Here is a 21296-nt window from a genome sequence, read left to right on the forward strand (position 1 = left end):
TAGCTACAGACTGTGAGGTTAAGTGTCGAGGGGATTTCAGTGACTGTGACGTATGTACAGTATGTAGGTGAGCACAGGGACATTTAAGTGACAACGACTGTATGTACTGTAGGTGTAGGTACTGTACGTACATGTCAGTGAAGTCTGGAGTCCAGCTGAGAGAGTCCACCGTCAGTGGACTGTCACTTTTCTTCTCCTCTGTGTCTCCCTTCTCTTCCAACAGGCCTCTGGACAGGTCAATGCTGCTGTACACCTGAATATGAATACATAGGACAGGTCAATGCTACTGTACACCTGAATATGAATACATAGGACAGGTCAATGCTACTGTACACCTGAATATGAATACATAGGACAGGTCAATGCTACTGTACACCTGAATATGAATACATAGGACAGGTCAATACTACTGTACACCTAAATATGAACACATAGGACAGGTCAATGCTACTGTACACCTGAATATGAATACATAGGACAGGTCAATGCTACTGTACACCTGAATATGAACACATAGGACAGGTCAATGCTACTGTACACCTGAATATGAATACATAGGACAGGTCAATACTAATGTACACCTGAATATGAACACATAGGACAGGTCAATGCTACTGTACACCTGAATATGAACACATAGGACAGGTCAATGCTACTGTACACCTGAATATGAACACATAGGACAGGTCAATACTACTGTACACCTGAATATGAACACATAGGACAGGTCAATGCTACTGTACACCTGAATATGAACACATAGGACAGGTCAATGCTACTGTACACCTGAATATGAATACATAGGACAGGTCAATGCTACTGTACACCTAAATATGAATACATAGGACAGGTCAATGCTACTGTACACCTGAATATGAACACATAGGACAGGTCAATGCTACTGTACACCTGAATATGAAGACAATGCATTTTTATTTGTCTTCTTCGTAAAATTACAATTTATGTACAGTATATAGACTACACCGTTTGATGTACACTTTCTTCTTTCCTTTTTGTTATTCAAATGAATGTTTTAGGGCTGGGACTCGATTGAAAATATATCTCTAATTAGGCTTTGTAATTAATTAATCAATCAAAATGAATTGCATGTTTAATCACATATCATTATTTGACCTGAGAAGTTTTTTTCTTCTTTTTTTCAATTAAAACACATTTTGGAGAGTGAGTTTTTTTAAATTGTGTAAATGTTCTGAAATTGATTAATCAAATGAATCAGTTAAAGTCCCAGCCCTAGTATGTTTATAAATGTACGTGTTACCCCAGTGTTAATTTACTTGTAAACCCTGAAGAAGACTGATACAGTCGAAACGTTGGTTTAAATTGCATCGTAGCTGAAGAACTGTGCGGCCTCTTTCTTTCTTAACCAGGAAGACTAGCCGTGCTTTAGGGCACAGCTGATAGGGATACCAACAAATAAACAAATAGTTAAAATAATACTACACAGCATTGTCTTGATGTGAGCACATGCAGCAGACTGCATTGCAGTAAAACAACAAAAAAAGGAAAAAAAAGGGGTGAAGAAAGACAGCTCCAGTCCAGATCATGTGATTCCTTGTTTCTCCACATTAGAATAAAACACATGTGATTTGCAGCAGAAAATGAGATGCAAATCTGCAGCTCAGCGCTCCATGCTGCTGCAGGGGGCTGCAGGGGGGTGGGGTTCTCATTTCCATATGAAACGCTGATTTCACATGGACATGCTGAAAAGGATGGTTTTTTAATCACTGGTGCTCAAAACATGTTCATGACAAGGACTCCCAACTTGATAGGTATTTCGGACACAGAGCCCCACATATGAAAGGATGTTGTGTCAGGGACCCTCATAAGAGATCATGTATTTTTTTGCTGCTTGCTAGATTTGGTACAAAAGTCTAAAACTGTTTGTGGGGAGAGAGAAACCTAAAGATTCTCTCATTGGGGCTGGCCTACTGGTCCAATTGCATACCACTTAGGCACTGCCACATAGGCATGGATGCCTGGCGGTGTCACCAGTTCGATTGGTGGGGGGGAATAAAATGACGTACCGCTGGACTTCATATAATAGCCTAATAAGGCTCTTGTTTTGTTAATATTATAGATTCCACTGCAAACAGCATCATTGAATAATAATAATCCTAATTCCTATATAATGTTGGATCCAACTGGATAAAATTGGTGGCTACTGTTACCACTTCTGTCCAGCCTGTCAATGTGACAGAGTGGAGACATTTTGTTTATTTATTTATTTATTTCAACTTTCCCTGGTGGGAGTCGACTTGTGAAATTTGAAGTCGACTGAGTTGACTTGTCGACCTTTTGGTTAATGCCCTAGTGTGTGCATGCACCATTTCCACAAGATACTTCCAGATGATGTACTTTAGTTAACATCAAACTAGATAGGTTTGGACTCACCTTAGAGAAGCGGTGAGAACAGGAGGAGAACTGCTGCAGCTCCACGTTGATGTCTTCATCGTTGGTGTCTCCCTCTTCCTCAGTCTCCAGGTGGTGATATCGATCAGAGCGCGCTGAGGACAAAGATATACCTTCAGTCCTTTCACTGCATCAACAGCTAAAAGACCTGTATTAGTCGTACAATGCATTATAACATCAGCCGACCTACTGTACAAGCAGGTGGAGCGTGTAGATCTGCTCTACATTTTAGACAAACATCTTGAAAGTGTGAGAATGACTGATTTAGAAGGTATTTGTAGAATGGGCCTCTTACTACTCATCCTCTTTATTCAGAGCTGACCTTTGCTGTCACACACTCACAGTCAAAGTAGGAGGTGTGGTCCTCTAATAACTCCTCTAATATGGTCAGTAACTTACAGTCAAAGTAGCTGGTATCGTCCTCTAGGGGTCAGTATAACTTACAGTCAAAGTAACTTGTGTCGTCCTCAGACTCCAGCTGAGGGATGAACTCTGCTTTCTGCCTCAGTAAACCGTTCCAGTCCAAGTTGTGGAAGAACTGGTGGTGCTTCACCTCAACGGCGCCGCCTGGAGGCAGAAATGAAGATTTGGTTTAAGAAAATAAAAATGCAAGAAAAAACATGTAAAACCCTGGACTTAATTTGTAGTTTGTTGTTGGGGGGTTCAGGTTAAAAACGGTGGTGTTTCACCTAAACAGAGCCGCCTGCAGGCAAAATGAAAGGGTTATACAATTTTTTCTTCCCCAGAAAGGGAGGTGATAAAACTAAAATTTTATGTCACTCAGAACTCCTGTCCTGGTAGCTTTTTTTCCCGCCTGCACACCCAGAAGTCAGAACTAGTTGGTGAAAGACGTCCAAAAAGGAAGGAATGTTTAATGGGCTCAAGGCTGCATAAAGGCCAATTTGGCATCAAAAAACCTGCTCCAATGTTTCAATATAAACACCCACTGACAGACTTTCACTTTCACTTAAAAATAAAAATAAATAAAAATAAAGCTAGCCTTTTCCACCGGCAAAGAACTGGTTGGGGTTCTTTCTCCCACCTATGGGATGAACCAGAGGTGAGCTTTTCCACCCAGAACAGAGTTGGTTCCGTAGCGTAAAAGTTGGTTTGGAACAATTCACAAGAACGAACCAAAGTTCCAAGAAAGCTGACATCCCATAGGCGGGAGAAAGAACCGGAACCGGTACTTTGCCGGTGGAAAAGACCCCAATGTGACTCACTATGTTGCAGCTTGTGAAGACAGTGTGCATATTTTATCAGTACAGCAGCCAGAGGGCTGACATTGGACAGCGCCATTATTATGCACTAGGGGGAGACAAAGACCTTCATTTCCACCATGGCCAGACATAAATGATGACCAGACATAAATGATGTTCAGTCATTTCCTGCCTGTGACCTTTAGAGGAAGAGTGGAGGTCAACCTGACCTGGCTAGAAACACATCCTGCTCGCATCACAATGCCACACGTCGTAAGCCTGAGAATCAGCACTTTATTACCATGTTTTGAGTGGTGCTCCTGGAAGTAGCTAAGCTTGCGGGCATCCAAAAAACGTCCGGCCCTTAAAGCATGGCCTACATTATGGCCTACATCTTGGCACAAAGTGCTCAAAGTATATTGTATGCCCAGGCCCCAGGGTCACATTGGCCAAACTTCACCGGACGCTTAAAGGAGTCGTTCAGACCAAAACAAATATAGGGTTAAATCTGCCTTTTATCATACCCCTTCATACCTGCTTTAGTCATTTTTTTTCATAGCTGCCCCTGTTGCTAGATTTCGGCTGCGACCAACCAAACCTCTGTTTTGAACTCACAGGCACCCTTTGCCAAGTAAGGGTGCCTGTGAGGTCAAAACAGCGGTTTGGTTGGTGTTTTGGTCTGAACGACTCCTTTAATGGAAGAATGTATGTATGCCAATCACTATCAAGATAGCAATTTCATCACAATGACATCACACCAACTAGAAAGATGCAATTGGAAATTGCAAGTGTGGTTGCTGTTGACGATATCAAGGTATTGGGTGAGGGGTTACAGCAGATGATCCCGAGTAACTCGGGAAAAGTACTTCAATGGGAAAACCCTTAGAGAAAAAGGTTACATCAGATGATGAGAAAGCTAGAAAGAGAACCCTGCGGGGCAACCACATTAACACAACTAGTGCCTCTTAATCTGAAGGTTTGCTTGGTGCCTCGGTGCCACGCCGTTTCCTCCATAGGCCGCCGCTATTATTTTGAAGGGCCGGAAGGGGGTTGTTTTTGTTTTTTTGGATTATCACTTGACGGCAACGATTACGTCATCTAGTCACATGACAGTGTGAGCCCAGAAGAGAACATGGCTGTGCCCAGCTTTTGTGTACAGTTATGGAGAGTGGAGACCATCCTTTGTATAAGAATGTCCCTTTTGGAGAAAATGAAGTCTCTTTATGGGCCTCTCAATGGATTTACTAAGGAGGACGTTAACTTCGCGTGCACGCCCGACGTGCGTTGTAAACAAATCGCGGACATTACCGATGCGGGCGGGACCGGAGCGACGTACAGTAAGTAATAATATCTTTACTGTATATACAGTAAGATTGACAGTCCTCGCCGTCAACGGCGCCATGGTATTAACCCTTTCACTGACGGTGAGCGTCGTCAAGGGCAGCAGAACAGTTAATGACATCATATATTAGTATGTATTCCCCCTCACTCTAACACGGACACTCACACAGAACGATGGCAATACAAAGAAGTTTCCACAGGGCAGAGAGATCAAATGACACTTAATGAAATTAAATCATGAAAAGCACTACTTACTTCACACTAAGTGTGATTTTTTTAAAACATTAATACATAGAATAATTTGGCCCTACTGTAATATGAATGAAATTAATGAATGAATTTTACTTTCGTGTCTGGCTGCCTTTCACAGCCCAACCCTTAAGGGATTATTCAGACACACTTTAAAGAAGATACTATTTCCAGTGGCAAAACATGCCAATAATAAACAAAATAATTAAATACCCCCAAAAAGTGACACTATAGGTTGAAAGTAGTCCCGCGTAGCCAGACAACAATTCTACAATCTCTGAATGCAATATAGAGTCTGGAACTACAGCTCCTGAACGGCGAGTAATGGAAGCTGGCATTTCCGTTCATGAAAATATATACGGCATCGCACACTTAAGTCCCGTTAAACAAATGAGTTCAGCAGGACTCGGGAGCAGTCTAGTTTGTGTAGGAAAGATTTGAGGGTACTGTCCAGTACTAGCCTTACCGTGTGTGTGTGTGTGTGTGTGTGTGTGTGTGTGTGTGTGTGTGTGTGTGCGTGCGCGTGTGTGTGGTGCATGTGCGTGCATGTACCTGTGCCCATCCTCTCCAGAGGGTTCTGTCTCAGCAGCAGGGTGATAAGCTCCTGGGAATCACTAGGGGGCGCCTCTTCCCCGTCTGGCCAGTTAATCTCATCTGAAACATACAACAGCCAATGAATGACCAGTTAATCTCATCTGAAAACACACAATGAATGACCAGTTAATCTCATCTGAAACATACAACAGCCAATGAATGACCAGTTAATCTCATCTGAAACATACAACAGCCAATCAATGACCAGTTCATCTCATCTGAAACATACAACAGCCAATGAATGACCAGTTAAACATACAACAGCCAATGAATGACCAGTTCATCTCATCTGAAAACACACGACAGCCAATGAACTATGAAACATTAACTATGATACTCCATTATGCAAATCTATCAAAACTACTAGAACTAGAAAGGTGCAATTCTGGGAAATTGCAAGGTCGGTTGAACTGACACAAGCCGCAAGGAATCCTCTGGGAAATGAATTCCGTCTTAGCATTACATATTGTGATTTCACGTGAAGCATGACCAATCTTGTCTGATTGGACATTATATAGTCCATGATATCTGGCCTTAGATAACTTCAGTTAAAAGGTTAACAAAAAAACATGTTTACTTTAGCTGGCATAAATGTTCTCTGACCCAGAACAATAGCGCAATAGCAACCAATTATATTATATATTGTGATATGAAGCATGAGCAATCCTGTCTGACATGATTTCCAGCTTCTTATGGAAGATCTCTCCTTTTCCTATAGTTTATAAGCCTGCTGACTAGACTTGTACCTCCTACACACACACACACACACACACACACACACACACACACACACACACACACACACACACACACACACACACACACACACACACACACACACACACACACACACACACACACACACACACACACACACACACACTCTGGGGGTCTATGGAACAAAATGTTTTGAGATTTCGTGGCCAAATACACATTTTGGGGGGGTCCTTGATATGAAAAAGTTTGAGCATCACTGATATAGAAACACAGGTTGTTGTTTCTTATTTTTTTTCTCCAGAAATCTGTTAGGATGCTGGAAGCTGAACATGTTGAAGTTTGAACGAAGTAGAATTCCCTCAGGTCTTAATGGGTTCAATTGGCTATTTTTGGCAAAGAGGTTTGATGTAGAGAGTAAAACATTCTGAAAATACACATTAACATGAATCCAACATAGGTAATGTGTAAACTGCAAACAAACAACCAAACACACATGAATTTACACACCAATAATAGTGCTGTGAAAGAGAGGCATTATGGGGGGGAAGGGTGATCCCTTTGGAAATACAGGTTCCACACAGAGTTTCCAGACTAATATCTACGCAGTGATATTAGTCTGGCCATGCCAGGCTAGTAATGGGGTCCCTGATCATACCAGGCTAGTAGTGGGGGTCCCCCTGCTTCATTTCCCTGATAAGGGGGTCCTTGGCCTGACAGCTGGTCTACTACAGTAAACCGCTGGGATGGTCTCATCAGGAGGGGTTATGAATATGCATATTGTGTGGCCTGGGACCACAACAGCATGTGTCCTATCTGTTTAATTACCAGCCAGTCCCTCTGGCCTAGTGGTGAGACCAATAGCATCACCAAAACCTGTCATCGTCACATAAAATGACCTTTATTCTATGTCCATACAACGGAACACAGTCCAGCAGTTCCACAAAACACAGATGGATCCTTAGTTTATCCAGAGGTCTTCAACAGGGGGTCCGCGACCCCCATGGGGTCCTCAGAGTGACTACAGGGGGTCCTCCAAATCTTTGTGTGATGGGGAACATTAGCTGAAAATAGCCGATCGACAAGCTCACAGCACTTGCACTTGTAGATTGGCTATTTTCGGTAGTTGGTTTAGGGGTAGTAGCAGCAGCTAGTGCAAAGTTTAGCTTTGATGGTTTAAAAGGTTAACTGTCTGAAAACGTTAGAATAGAGACGATAAACATACATCTTCACAACACTGTCTACAGCAGCTTGAATCAAAACACTGTTCCGGTTCAAGGGCGGAGCGCTTGTTTTCGGTGGAGATGACGGAGGCGCGCCGTCTCAGGTGACCTTGATCCACGTGAGACACCGCCGAGCGAGCGGTAGCTAGTCACCGTGTCGAGCGTTGCGACGGTCACATGAGCCGACTCAATGCTGTTCGAGTTTTGGACCGCTATGGACAGAATACTGTAGTAAATCTTCGCCCCCCCGACTTTCGGCACCTCTGCGCGGTCTAGGAGAACACAACGGAGCGCTCCCTACCCCCGGTTCAGCCAATCACAAGCTTCCGCGGGCGGGGCTTAACTGGAACAGTGTTTTGATACACGCTCTACAGCAAGTCTACAGTACAGTATGAAGCTATCTATGAAATCTATGGAAAGGCTAAGGGGTCCATGGGCTGAAAAACGCTGAAGACCCCTGACTTAAGAGTTATAGAAGCAATGGTTTAGATAACTTTAGACTCTAAACTCTAAGGCCTCTGACACACATTTAAAGCACGTGTTTTAGGCTTTACCTGGGGGGGAGGCAGGGGGTAAAGCAGCGTCCAATTCATTCCCTATGGAACTCACTTGGTTTTGAAGAAGCAACTTGCTTTACGGCTGCTTCATGGGGGAAGGGCAACCATAAAGCAAGCTGCTTCTTCAAAACCATGTGACTTTCTTAGGGAATGAATTGGACGCTGCTTTACCCCTCTCCGTCCCTCTTCCCAGGAAAGGAAACAGTTATTGTGTGTTTTATAGTTGGAGTTCTAGCAGCAACATCCATGCAGCTCTACGATACTGCTGGGTCAAAGCAGTATCTGCTTACCAGTAAGCTCTGACCCTAGAAACAAGGAATACAAAACGGAAACAGAAATCACGGCGAGGACAAAAAAACGATGAAGAAAATATAAATAAATACAATACTCTGCAATGTGCAGGTTCCAGTAAACAACATGTATACTGTATGTGTCAACCAACCCTAACATTACAGTAATAATTAGTCTTATCAATACAGTATGTTATGTCAAACCCATGGCCGGCTCCCTCAAGGACTGTGACCATTAATGGCCCATTCACACTGGGCCAGATAACAGATAAAAACATCTATTTCTCCAGATAAAAACAAATCTCTTTCTCCATTCAAGTGGATGGTAAGATACAGATAACAAAATATATGTCACAGATATATATATATATATATATATATATATATATATATATATATATATATATATTTATTTTTATTTTTTTATTATCTTTGACCGATATTTTTTAACTATCTTATCTTGAATGGAGAAAGAGATTTTTTTATCTGTTATCTGGCCCAGTAGGAATGGGCCTTTAGACATGTGGGCGATTCTACGAATGTCTTCTAAATCCTACGTATGTTTCTATATCAGTGTTTCCCAAAACCAAAAGTAACCCACAAGTATTTGGCCGCCGAACCCCCATGTCAAAATATTTTGTTCCAGGGACCCCCAGAAGCAAAGATTTGAGTTAAAACAAGTTTAGCTAAAGTATGGTATGTATGGTTAAAGTGGTTGAAACGGGCCTCCTGGTAGTACTGTATACACAGATGCTGATGGGTTAAGGGGTTAAGAGAGAATTTTACTGACCGCTGATGACCTGTCCAAACAGCTCCTCCGGTGTGTCTCCGAAGAAGGGAACACATCCCACCAGGAACTCATAGAGGATGATGCCCATGGCCCACCAGTCCACTGGTTTACCATAGCCCTGACGTAGGATCACCTCTGGAGCGATGTACTCTGGGGTCCCACACACCTAGAGACACACGATACAACACACTAGGGCATTAACGACTTGTGTGAAATTTTGCAAGTCGACTCGACTCAGTAAAAATACAGAGTTGAGGTCAACTTTATAATTTAACTCTGAGAGTGTTCAAATGGAACCAAATGGACCTGCAAGGGTTCATTTGGTTCCTGAAATCCCTGTATGCGTGTCTCAAAGACAAAACAACAAGACACATAAGTAGAGCGCAGAGAGAAACATGTAGAGCCTCAAAGAAACTCTAGGATACCAGGTAAACAATGAACCTAGCATCTGTGTACTATGATAACACTATATGCTACTGTATCTAAATAGCATTCTGTACATTGGAAACTATAAGATAACAGTTAATGATGATTAGAATAGTGGGCAAGGTAGCAACGTGTACCTGAGCACAAAGTCACACCAGTTAATGACCATGCCTCGTTAAATTAAAACAAAAACGACGTTACCTGTTTGTCAGAGAACTCTCTGGCGTCCTTCTCGATGTGCCCCTCGTACAGGTTGGTGGTCATGTTCATCAGACCCACCTTGGACAGCCCGAAGTCAGTCAGCTTGATATGACCCATGGAGGTGACCAGTAGACTGTAGAGAAATAAGAACAGTTTGATAAGACCCATGGAGGTGACTAGTAGACTGTAGAGAAATAAGAACAGTTTGATGACCCATGGAGGTGACCAGTAGACTGTAGAGAAATAAGAAGTCTGTCAGTTTGACCCATGGAGGTGACCAGTAGACTGTAGAGAAATAAGAACAGTTTGATGACCCATGGAGGTGACTAGTAGACTGTAGAGAAATAAGAACAGTTTGATGACCCATGGAGGTGACTAGAAGACTGTAGAGAAATAAGAACAGTTTGATGACCCATGGAGGTGACTAGAAGACTGTAGAGAAATAAGAACAGTTTGATAAGACCCATGGAGGTGACCAGTAGACTGTAGAGAAATAAGAACAGTTTGATATGACCCATGGAGGTGACCAGTAGACTGTAGAGAAATAACAACAGTTAGATGACCATGGAGGTGACTAGAAGACTGTAGAGAAATAAGAACAGTTTGATAAGACCCATGGAGGTGACTAGAAGACTGATATAGAAATAAGAACAGTTAGATGACCCATGGAGGTGACCAGTAGACTGTAGAGAAATAAGAACAGTTTGATGACCCATGGAGGTCACCAGTAGACTGTAGAGAAATAAGAAGAGTTTGATAAGACCCATGGAGGTGACTAGAAGACTGATATAGAAATAAGAACAGTTTGATATGACCCATGGAGGTGACCAGTAGACTGTAGAGAAATAAGAACAGTTTGATATGACCCATGGAGGTGACCAGTAGACTGTAGAGAAATAACAACAGTTAGATGACCATGGAGGTGACTAGAAGACTGTAGAGAAATAAGAACAGTTTGATAAGACCCATGGAGGTGACTAGAAGACTGATATAGAAATAAGAACAGTTAGATGACCCATGGAGGTGACCAGTAGACTGTGTAGAGAAATAAGAACAGTTTGATGACCCATGGAGGTCACCAGTAGACTGTAGAGAAATAAGAAGAGTTTGATAAGACCCATGGAGGTGACTAGAAGACTGTAGAGAAATAAGAACAGTTTGATAAGACCCATGGAGGTGACTAGAAGACTGATAGAGAAATAACAACAGCTTGATGTGACCCATGGAGGTGACCAGTAGACTGTAGAGAAATAAGAACAGTTTGATGACCCATGGAGGTGACCAGTAGACTGTAGAGAAATAAGAACAGTTTGATGACCCATGGAGGTGACCAGTAGACTGTAGAGAAATAAGAAGTCTGTCAGTTTGACCCATGGAGGTGACCAGTAGACTGTAGAGAAATAAGAACAGTTTGATGACCCATGGAGGTGACTAGTAGACTGTAGAGAAATAAGAAGTCTGTCAGTTTGACCCATGGAGGTGACCAGTAGACTGTAGAGAAATAAGAACAGTTTGATGACCCATGGAGGTGACCAGTAGACTGTAGAGAAATAAGAAGTCTGTCAGTTTGACCCATGGAGGTGACCAGTAGACTGTAGAGAAATAAGAACAGTTTGATGACCCATGGAGGTGACTAGAAGACTGTAGAGAAATAAGAAGTCTGTCAGTTTGACCCATGGAGGTGACTAGTAGACTGTAGAGAAATAAGAACAGTTTGATATGACCCAGGAGGTCACTAGTAGACTGGGGAAGGGGCTAAAGAGAAAGAGAAATAAGCAGCCAGGTCTATGAAAACAGCAGCAGCTCAAGAGGTTGAGTGGAGGTAGAGTGGCCGCTTGGGAAACGGAAGGTTCCCAGTTCGATCCTGGGCTCCCCCAGAGTTAGTGTGGAAGAGCCTTTAAACAAGACTCTGAACCCCTAGTTGCTCCCGGTGAGCAGGTTGGTGCCTTGCATGGTTTCCTCTGCCATCAGTGTATGAATGTGTGTGTGAATGGGTGAATGTAATGAATGTGTGTGTGAATGGGTGAATGTAATGCACAATCTATGTAAAACGCTTTGGATGAAGGCACTATATAAATGCACCTTTTTATATTAGGGTTTGAAAACAAGCCCAAAAGAAGCTACAAACACACAGGCACTTTAAATTTCTATCATTCACAAAATCGCTCTGAAAGTTGATCCCAAAATCATCATTAACCACTGTCGTCTCTACAGTTGTGATGTGGACTGACTGGACTCTGGAATCCACTTTGAGTTAAGAAATGTGAGATATGCTAATGCCTCCACTTGACCACAGGGTGGCGCTCTGAGTCAACTAGAGAGCCTCATTAACAGATCCTCAGTGGATTCACAGCCTAAGTAAACATTTAGATTATCAATCAGAGACATTCATACATAATTATTTTCATACTACATAAACGGATGAACAGACAGACTCGCTACTCGTTGCATCTATATTATAACATTGCCTCTCAGAGTGGTGTCCGTGGACCCCCAGGGGTCCTTGGCAGCAAATGTTTCTTTTTTCAACCATTTTATCCATGTTGGCTATTAAAAAATAGCAGATCCACAAACTCACAGCTACATCTGCTATTTTTAAAAATACTTTGAAAAATGTTGAAACTATAATTTAGATAGAAAATAAAATACAAAATTAACACAAATCCCTCTTCTGGGGGTCCTTGGCATAAAACATTTTCAGATGGAGGTCAGATGTGCTGCCAAATACATATCAATTTGGGGGTCCATGGCACGAAAAGGTTTAGGAATTATTACTGAGAGGAACTTACTTGTCAGGTTTGAGGTCTCTGTGGACGATGCCATAGTTGTGCAGATACTCCAGAGCCAGAACCGTCTCTGCAAAGTACATACGAGCCATGTCCACTGGTAGAGGACCCATGTTCTTTAACAGGGTGGCACAGTCTCCTCCTGTAACACACACACTCACACATTATAGCCATGTCCACTGGGAGAGGACCCATGTTCTTTAACAGGGTGGCACAGTCACCTCCTATAACACACACGCACGCACGCACGCACGACACACACACACACACACACACACACACACACACACACACACACACACACACACACACACACACACACACACACACACACACACACACACACACACACACACACACACACACACACACACACACACACACACACACACACACACACACACACACACACACACACACACACACACACACACACACACTAGAGCCATGTCCACTGTAGAGGATCCATGTTCTTTCTGGGATCACTTCACTTTTCGGGGTTGTAACCGGTCTGGAGTGGAAACCACAACACGTCATGTTGTAGTATTCCAAGGACTACAATTTGACGGAACTATCAAACCGGATTCAGTTTTAACCCAAAACATTCCCCTGCGCTCAAGGACATACTTTTAGAGCCTACCTAATAAACTCCTTGATGCTGAGTAGTTTTGCTTTTGAAAAAATCGTTTGGTATATGCATCTTTTAGTCCAACTCGTAGCGACTGGCAAGACTACACTAGGCTGGAGCATTTTAATAGGGATTGGGGAAACAAATGGAGGGAACCAAATAAAAGCGAGTGGTTTCCACGCTTTAGGCGGAAACCAAACGACCTGTTGTGAACGAACACCAGGCTTTCCCCCAGAAAGCCTGGTAGGCGAGGTTAGGACTACACTGACCTTCCACGTATTCCATGACCATGCAGAGGTGCCTCCTGGTCTGGAAGGAGCAGAACATGGAGACCACGAAGGGGTTCTCAGCGAAGGTCAGGATGTCTCTCTCCACGAAGGCCTGCTGGATCTGGTTCCTCAGGATCAGGTTCTGCTTGTTGATCTTCTTCATGGCGAAGCGCTGCTTGCTCTCCTTGTGGCGAACCAGGTACACTGCACTGTAATTACAACATATACATACATAAATACCACCAGGTACACTGCACTGGAATTACAACATATACATACATAAATACCACCAGTAAGACTCCCTAATCGGGAGATAAGCGACCGTCAGGTCGCAGCGTGATTTTAGGACAAAATGTGTAGGAGTAGTGTCCAAAAATGTGTTTGAAGAAATTGGCCTGATGGTGGCGCTATATGGGACAGATTCATATTGATGAGATGAATGTAGACATACTGTGTACCGATTTGCGTGATTTTAGGGCAAAATCTGTAGGAGCAGTGTCCAAAAATGTGTTTAAAAAATCGGCCTGAAGGTGACGCTATATGGGACAGATCCATGTTGATGACATGAGTGTAGACATACTGTGTACCGATTTGCGTGATTTTAGGGCAAAAATTGTAGGAGCAGTGTTCAAAAATGTATTTTGCAAGAATCGGCCTCATGGTGACACTAGAAGAGGGTCATGTGTGAATTGATGGGTTGTGGTTTGGCAGGCAAGGAGTATGTGTGCAAAATTTGGCATGGATCGGGGCAACGGTTGCGGAGATATGAGCAGGGCAAAAGTGTGACGTGTGACAGACAGACAGACTGACGGACAGACAGCTGGTCGAGGTTTTGATAGTAACTGCGACCTGACGGTCGCAACCAGGTGGTACACTGCACTATAATCACAATATATACATACATACATAAATACCACCTGGTACACTGCACTGTGGGGGGGAATTACAATACATAGATGCATACATACATACTTTCCTTTTTTGTAAAATTTAAGTGAATTAACTTGTTTATTACATATGACAATTTACTGCCTATGACGAGTAGGGTCCATCCCTACTCGTCGTTAAGTTTTATTGATAATGAGCACCTTATCGATCCTGGCTTTTATCAAGCCCACTATTGAGCGTTTTCTAATATTTTGTGGAAAGATATGAGAGGACAAATTCAGAACATAACTGGTATATTTTTTTATTGGCCAGTTGTTGCGATTGTGAGTTTGTGGCTGACCACCATCCATGAAGATGACAATTGACAAAAGTAACAAATATTATCATTAAATATATCATTAAAACAACCTTTCATTAGTGTGCAATAAGTTGTTAAATTACTTTATATTATGAATAGTAGTGTAATCATTTCTTGATCGCCTCTTGTCTTGATTGTTTAAACATGATGTCATGGGACGCTATGCTGGATAACAAGCTTATTTAGGCCTATCCTAAGTTAGGTCTAAATCAGAAATTAGCCTACAAAAACAAATATGTTGCTACATACTGTACATGTACTGTAAGCCCCTCCCATACAGCAAAATGTGTTCCCGGCCTGAATGGGTTAACAAAGCGTATTGATACCGGGTACTCAATAAATCTGTTATCGGGTTATCGAGCTACCCTTGTTTAGGGCTCCATCCCTAATGACGAGCGGTCGTCACGTGTCACATAACGGCACGGCGAGCGTTCATCAAATCCTGATTTAGTCCAAGACTGAGCACAGGGGGAGAGGCTGCACAGTGAGACATGTGGGCATCTCTTAAACGACACCACAGATGGAGCTAATGGATGGAGATTATTCTATAACATCTCAAAAGTAAGGGATTTTGATGGCAGGGAACAGACCATAAAAAAAGAGGAAAACATCGGTCTCTCACCCGTAAGCTCCGTTGCTGATCAGCTTGGTCATCTCAAAGTCCATCTCACAGGGTTTACGACGAGACCGCAGCGCTGCACTCAGACTCTGAGACTGACCAGGGAAACACAGAAATGAACACACACAAACACACCTATAGCATACACCTAGACTTTGCCAGGAACAAATTTCAAGTATGTGCAAATACCCAAAAAATAAATAAATACATTTTATTATTAATTCTTTCCAACGATACTTCAGCTCTTGTGTTCCATCAAGTTAGTAGTCTAGTTTGAACAGAATTAGTGAATTCAGGGACGTTTTTAAATCATTTATTTATATTGCCAATTCTATTCATACTCCGTAATATATATTTTTTTAAGTGGTTAGATTGACTTCATACTCACAGAGTCGTCCGTTTCAGGAGTTTCTGCGATTCCACTGTCACAGCTGGTCAGGTGAGCGATTTCTAGATGTGAAGACATAAAGAAATATAAGAGTTAGTACCTTATTTCTAATCTCATACGTGAACCTACCGATGTGTTCCCCCTTGCACAGAATGCACACCTCAAGTTTAACATTATGAAGAGTTTGTACCTGCAGTGTTGTTTTTACAGCAAATTTAGATTTAGTTTAGCCTTTTGAATACAATTTCATTTAGTTTTTGTCATATTTTAGTCATGTGAAAAGTTTTAGTTTTAGTCTAGTTTTAGTCGACTAATTATCATAAGATTTTAGGCGACTAAATGACAGTTGATTTAGTTCTACTGAAATGCATTTTGGCCAGGCCTTGATGGCATCATAATGGCTGATTTTACACTTGGTTGCATGCTGAAAATAGCCGATCTACAAGCTCACAAAGCGTCACGTTGTGATCTTGTACTGAGCGCAACACCTGAACGCAACCAAACATGAAATGCAGCAGTCCCTCCCTAACGTTTTAGTCTAGTTTTTATTTGTTGACGAAACTGTCAATATATTTAGTCTTAGTTTTTGTTTAGTTTTGGTCAGTGAAAAAGGTAGTCAACAAAAATTTTTTTCATCCTAGTCGACGAAATCAACACTGTGGCAGACTGACAGACTTTACCATAGAAATGCATGGCAAGCTGGCAATGCCAGCTTTAAAAGAAAAAAAAAAAAGAAAAAAAGAAAAGGAAAGGAAAAGGATATAGCCGTGCCATCACAGCATCCTCATGTTCAATGGAGGGAAAATGTCTTCCAGATGCTTTTTAAACACAGACACTCTGCACTAATGTGACGTCCAAACAGCTGCCATCATGAGAGCGTCTTCAGACATTAACTGTTTAACATGCTGACGCCGGGGAGATTCCACATTGAGGAGGAAATGAGCTGGAAAACACCGAGTCCAACAGATGTTGTGTTTACTAAAAACACAACCAGTGGTAGTTTATAAACCATCTGGCACCAGGGGTCTGCAACAGGGGGGACCCCTCCCCCAGAACCCCTAGAGGGCCCTCGGAGTTACAAAGAAGCCAAATGTGTGTTCTTTTCTTTGTCTTTTCTCCAGGTTGCAGCACCTGTCTGTCATGCACTGAGGGTCTGAGTGGTTACATGTCTGAACACTTAAAGGGATATTTCACTTTCAAAAAAAACTTTTGGACATTTTATCATCTAATCAGGCTTTTATGAACACCATGAACAGATTTTAATTTGCTTGATTCAATATTTAGATATTTGATGTAAATGTTGATCTGGCCCTCCTCCTCCAGGGCCTCTCCCCATACACACCCATTGTAACTTCAAACTCCATTTTATCCATTATAGATTCATTAAAAAAACACCATTATCTTTTTCTGGTGACTCATAATACCCTCATAATACGTGGGGCTTTTTGTGCCTTTATTGTTTTTTTTTTATAGTACAGTAGACTGACAGAAAATGGGGAGAGAGAGATGGGGAGTGACATGCGACAAAGGTCGTCCGGATCGGGAATCGAACCGGCGACGCCGCAGGCAGGAGTTCATAAAAGCTTGATTAGACGATAAAATGTCCAAAAGATTTTTTGAAAGTGAAATATGCCTTTAACACATTACACAACACCGATGATACAGTAGGTGCTGTCAATCACGTCTATGAGGTCGTCTATGAATTGTACAGAATGTAGTTGGGGGTCCCTGCTAAGGGGTCCTCCATGGCCTGAACAACATTTAAATGGATCCCTGGCCAACAAGCCTTACAGTATATGCCTTAATACATTACACTTGTCCTACACTACAAACTAAAATAACTAAAAACACCTCAAATATTGTATAATTTATTTTAAAAATATTTCTTCTTTCAGTCAGCAGGGACCGCTCCCATCACAAGTTGAGGATGTCATTTGTCCATGTCCCAAGCATGACAAATACAATCTGCCACAACAAAAGCTACTTTAACGAAACATAATCTCAGGTTTTTCAAAACACTACAAATAGAAGACATCTTGCTAAGAAATACCTCTTTTATATCATCATATTTAGGGCAATAAAAGAAAAAGTCTCCAGAGCTAATGGTATTTATATCGTCATTGTCGGGTGGAAACCTTGTATGTCCAAACCTGTTCATTTTGTATTTATCATTTTAAAAATGATTTAAAGTAGTGAAAACAGCCAACCTACAAGGACACAACGGCTCGCGCCGCGAGGCGTTGTGTGCTTGTAGATCTGCTGTTTACACTACTGTTGTGCGACAGTCTTGTATGATCAAGCAGGGCTTTACTTTATGAAAAAAACATACACATTTGAAACTTGGAGATACGAGGTTTCTGCCCGACAGTGACGATATGTATGTATGCCTAGATGTGTCATCCATGCCAGAGCCCATGTGTGTGAAAGTCCTTCCAGAGATTGTCTGCCTCTCTCCCTAAAGACACACATCGACATCAACAACATGTCCAACGCCATTTAAACATCTGCTCATTTCTCTCTAGGGCTCCTGCTTCTCCTGCACTCCAGCAGAACCACAGAGAAGCTCTAGGGACCAGGAGGAATGGAGAAGAGCTGACGAGAGGGAGAGAGAAGCAACCCCAGACCGTTCCTTTCTAATTAGTCGTAATGAATGTTCGTTAGCGAACAGAGAGAGAGATGGAGCGTCGTTAGAGAGAGACGATCAGTTTGGCTGCCAGGATATTCAGTCAACAGTACACGCCTGTCTTCATCGTTCTAATTCTAATAGCTCTATCTCTATCAGAAAATGTGCATCTCCTACTCTTTCGACGTAAGAAGTTGAGAGAGTGTTGTGTTACAAGAGTGTTGCGTGAAAATAGCCAATCTTACATCTTGTAGATCGGCTATTTTCACCATAATAATAAAAAAAGGACGAATTTTGGACATGTTTCCACCCGACAGCAACAATATACTCCTCTCCTCCTCTCCTCTCCAGCCGTTTTGCTTTAGAAAAAAGTGAACAAAGAAAAGACAAAGGAGCTGCTATCTATCAAGCCCGTACACAGTAGAAGAGCATTGCTACAGCAATGCAAACCAAGGATGCTGAAGCTAAAGGATATTATTTACAAAGCACTTTCTTTTATTAGTACTCTTGTCAAACTCGTCTTTAAAGAATTACAGAAGGTTTTCAACATCACTGAGGTATTAAAGATGTCCCAGAAAAAATAAATAATAATAATAACGATATAAATAAATGTGACGTTATCAGGCCTGAGAGAAGAGACATTAAAATTAAAATAACCAGACAGCTCGACTCCATGGATCTCTCTGTGCCTGTGTTGTGCGTCGACTAAATGTCATTTATCCATATCTACTTGTAATTTAGATAGCATTTTTTATATGAACCGGTTAGACGTTTGCCCGGGACCTAAAGTAGTGAAAACAGCTGATCTACAAGCTCACAAGAGCTACATTTTGTAAACATTTGTGTTCTAATTTATGGAAGTTCTTAGATTTTCTTTGATTTATTCATGATATCTGACCTTCAAGTTCAACCTCAAGAGGTGGCTTAAATCAAATCAAATGTGTAATCATGAGTAATTATCTGCTCCATCTGTTACTGGAGTTGCTCATAATTCGCTAGTATTAGTCCCTTTAACAATTTACTATTTTACTATTACTATTACTATTTACTATTACTATTTACTAAAATGTTACTGTTGTCGGCTCTGGCCGTAAGAGGTGGCTTAGAGCAAGTCAAACTTACAATCATGGGTAACTATCGGCTCCATCTATCACTGGAGTCACTGAACTTGCTATAAGTATGTCCCCTTAATGTTGTACTGTACTGTTTTGTTTTGTACTGTATTGTATGTATTGTATGTTTTGTAAGGATAGCCTTACCATCACTTTTGTACAGCCTGCCCAGGGACTACAGATGAAAATTAGCTCATGGCTAAATCTGGCATATTTACATTGATGTTAAAAAACTGACATGTTGATCAATGTGCTTTGTCCCTGACAAATAAATAAATAAATATTACTAGAAGAAATCATTGCATTTTGCTTTTTTGGGATTTTTTTTAATATATATATATATATATTTTGAAATGATAATTGAAAACAAATGTAGAAAAAAAAAACAAAAAAAAGGGACCCAAAAAATTTGTCCGCGACCCACAAATGGGTCCCGACACACTGCTTGGGAACCAGCGCTCTAGAGGGTCTGGTGTCAGTGTGAGATAGATATATAAAGGTTCTATCTGTACCTTCCAGAGGGTCTGGTGTCAGTATGAGATAGATATATAAAGGTTCTATCTGTACCTTCCAGAGGGTCTCGTGTCAGTGTGAGATAGATATATAAAGGTTCTATCTGTACCTTCCAGAGGGTCTCGTGTCAGTGTGAGATAGATATATAAAGGTTCTATCTGTACCTTCCAGAGGGTCTCGTGTCAGGCCCAGTTGGCTGATGATGTATCGTGGGATGTCGGTCTTGATGCCCTGGCCCTCTTTAGCATGACCCTCTGCAGCCTCTAGGAGGTGGTAGAACTCCTCTGGGTCAAACTCCTGCACACACAATAGCAACACATATTATAATAATACCTTTAAACTCCCACTGAGGTCTGGAGTAACATCAAAACATTATTTGTAAAAGGTACTTTAAATTATTTTATCAACGTTTCACACAATTTCAAAGAAATTCAACATTGTCAGTATATTTACTCAGAGTTCTAGTCATCATAGCTTAGTTCTTATTTCGTTTTTGTCAGTGAGCAAGTATATTTCCTCGTAGTTCTGGTGAACAGAGCTACTGTATAAGAGAACCTACATACCAGACAGTCTGGTGGACAGAACTATGGGGCCTTTTCCACCAAAAGAACCTTGGTTCAAGAACAAGTGCCGTTCAACTTTCTTGGAACCTTGGTTCGTTCTTGCAAACCGGCTTGCGTTTCCACCAGATTGAACCAGATTGAACCAGAGGAACCAAGGATTTTGTGGTTCCCGTTCCGGACCAACTTTTACGGTTCGGAACCAACTCGGTTCTCGGTGGAAAAGCTCACCTCTGGTTCACCCCATAGGCGGGACAAAGAACCAGAACCCGTTCTTTGTCGAAAAGCGCCCTATGAGAGAACCTACCAGACATTATAGAACTATGAGAGAACCTACCAGACATTATAGAGCTTTATTACCCGGCTTGGTTGAATGCTTGATTCTGATTGGTCGAGCGCTGAAATCAGCGGTGAATTATAGGCGTATAATGACCGCTCCGCTCTATAATTCACCGCTGCTCATCAACGGCCCAGAGCACCTGCTGCAGTCAGGATGCACTGGGTGAATTTAGTACCGTATCCAACATGTCAGCCATCT

At 41.8% G+C, this 21296-nt stretch overlaps 1 protein-coding gene across 2 annotated transcripts in view; it reads right to left on the reverse strand.

The window, feature by feature from the left end:
* mast4 (microtubule associated serine/threonine kinase family member 4) overlaps positions 1-21296 on the reverse strand; it is a 184276-nt gene that overhangs the window by 17051 nt on the left and 145929 nt on the right. For both annotated transcript variants that reach the window (XM_080743788.1, XM_080743789.1), the window contains 11 exons: positions 20363-20495; positions 15951-16012; positions 15566-15657; positions 13698-13906; positions 12804-12942; positions 10015-10147; positions 9388-9553; positions 5772-5873; positions 2875-2997; positions 2413-2525; positions 132-253 (listed from right to left, as the gene is read on the reverse strand). In XM_080743788.1, the coding sequence (XP_080599914.1) occupies positions 132-253; positions 2413-2525; positions 2875-2997; positions 5772-5873; positions 9388-9553; positions 10015-10147; positions 12804-12942; positions 13698-13906; positions 15566-15657; positions 15951-16012; positions 20363-20495 (1394 nt within the window). The remainder of the gene's footprint in view (positions 1-131; positions 254-2412; positions 2526-2874; positions 2998-5771; positions 5874-9387; positions 9554-10014; positions 10148-12803; positions 12943-13697; positions 13907-15565; positions 15658-15950; positions 16013-20362; positions 20496-21296) is intronic.

Source organism: Nannobrachium achirus (genome assembly GCF_963921795.1).
Source record: "Nannobrachium achirus genome assembly, chromosome: 15".
In the NCBI taxonomy this organism is placed as follows: Eukaryota; Metazoa; Chordata; class Actinopteri; order Myctophiformes; family Myctophidae; genus Nannobrachium; species Nannobrachium achirus.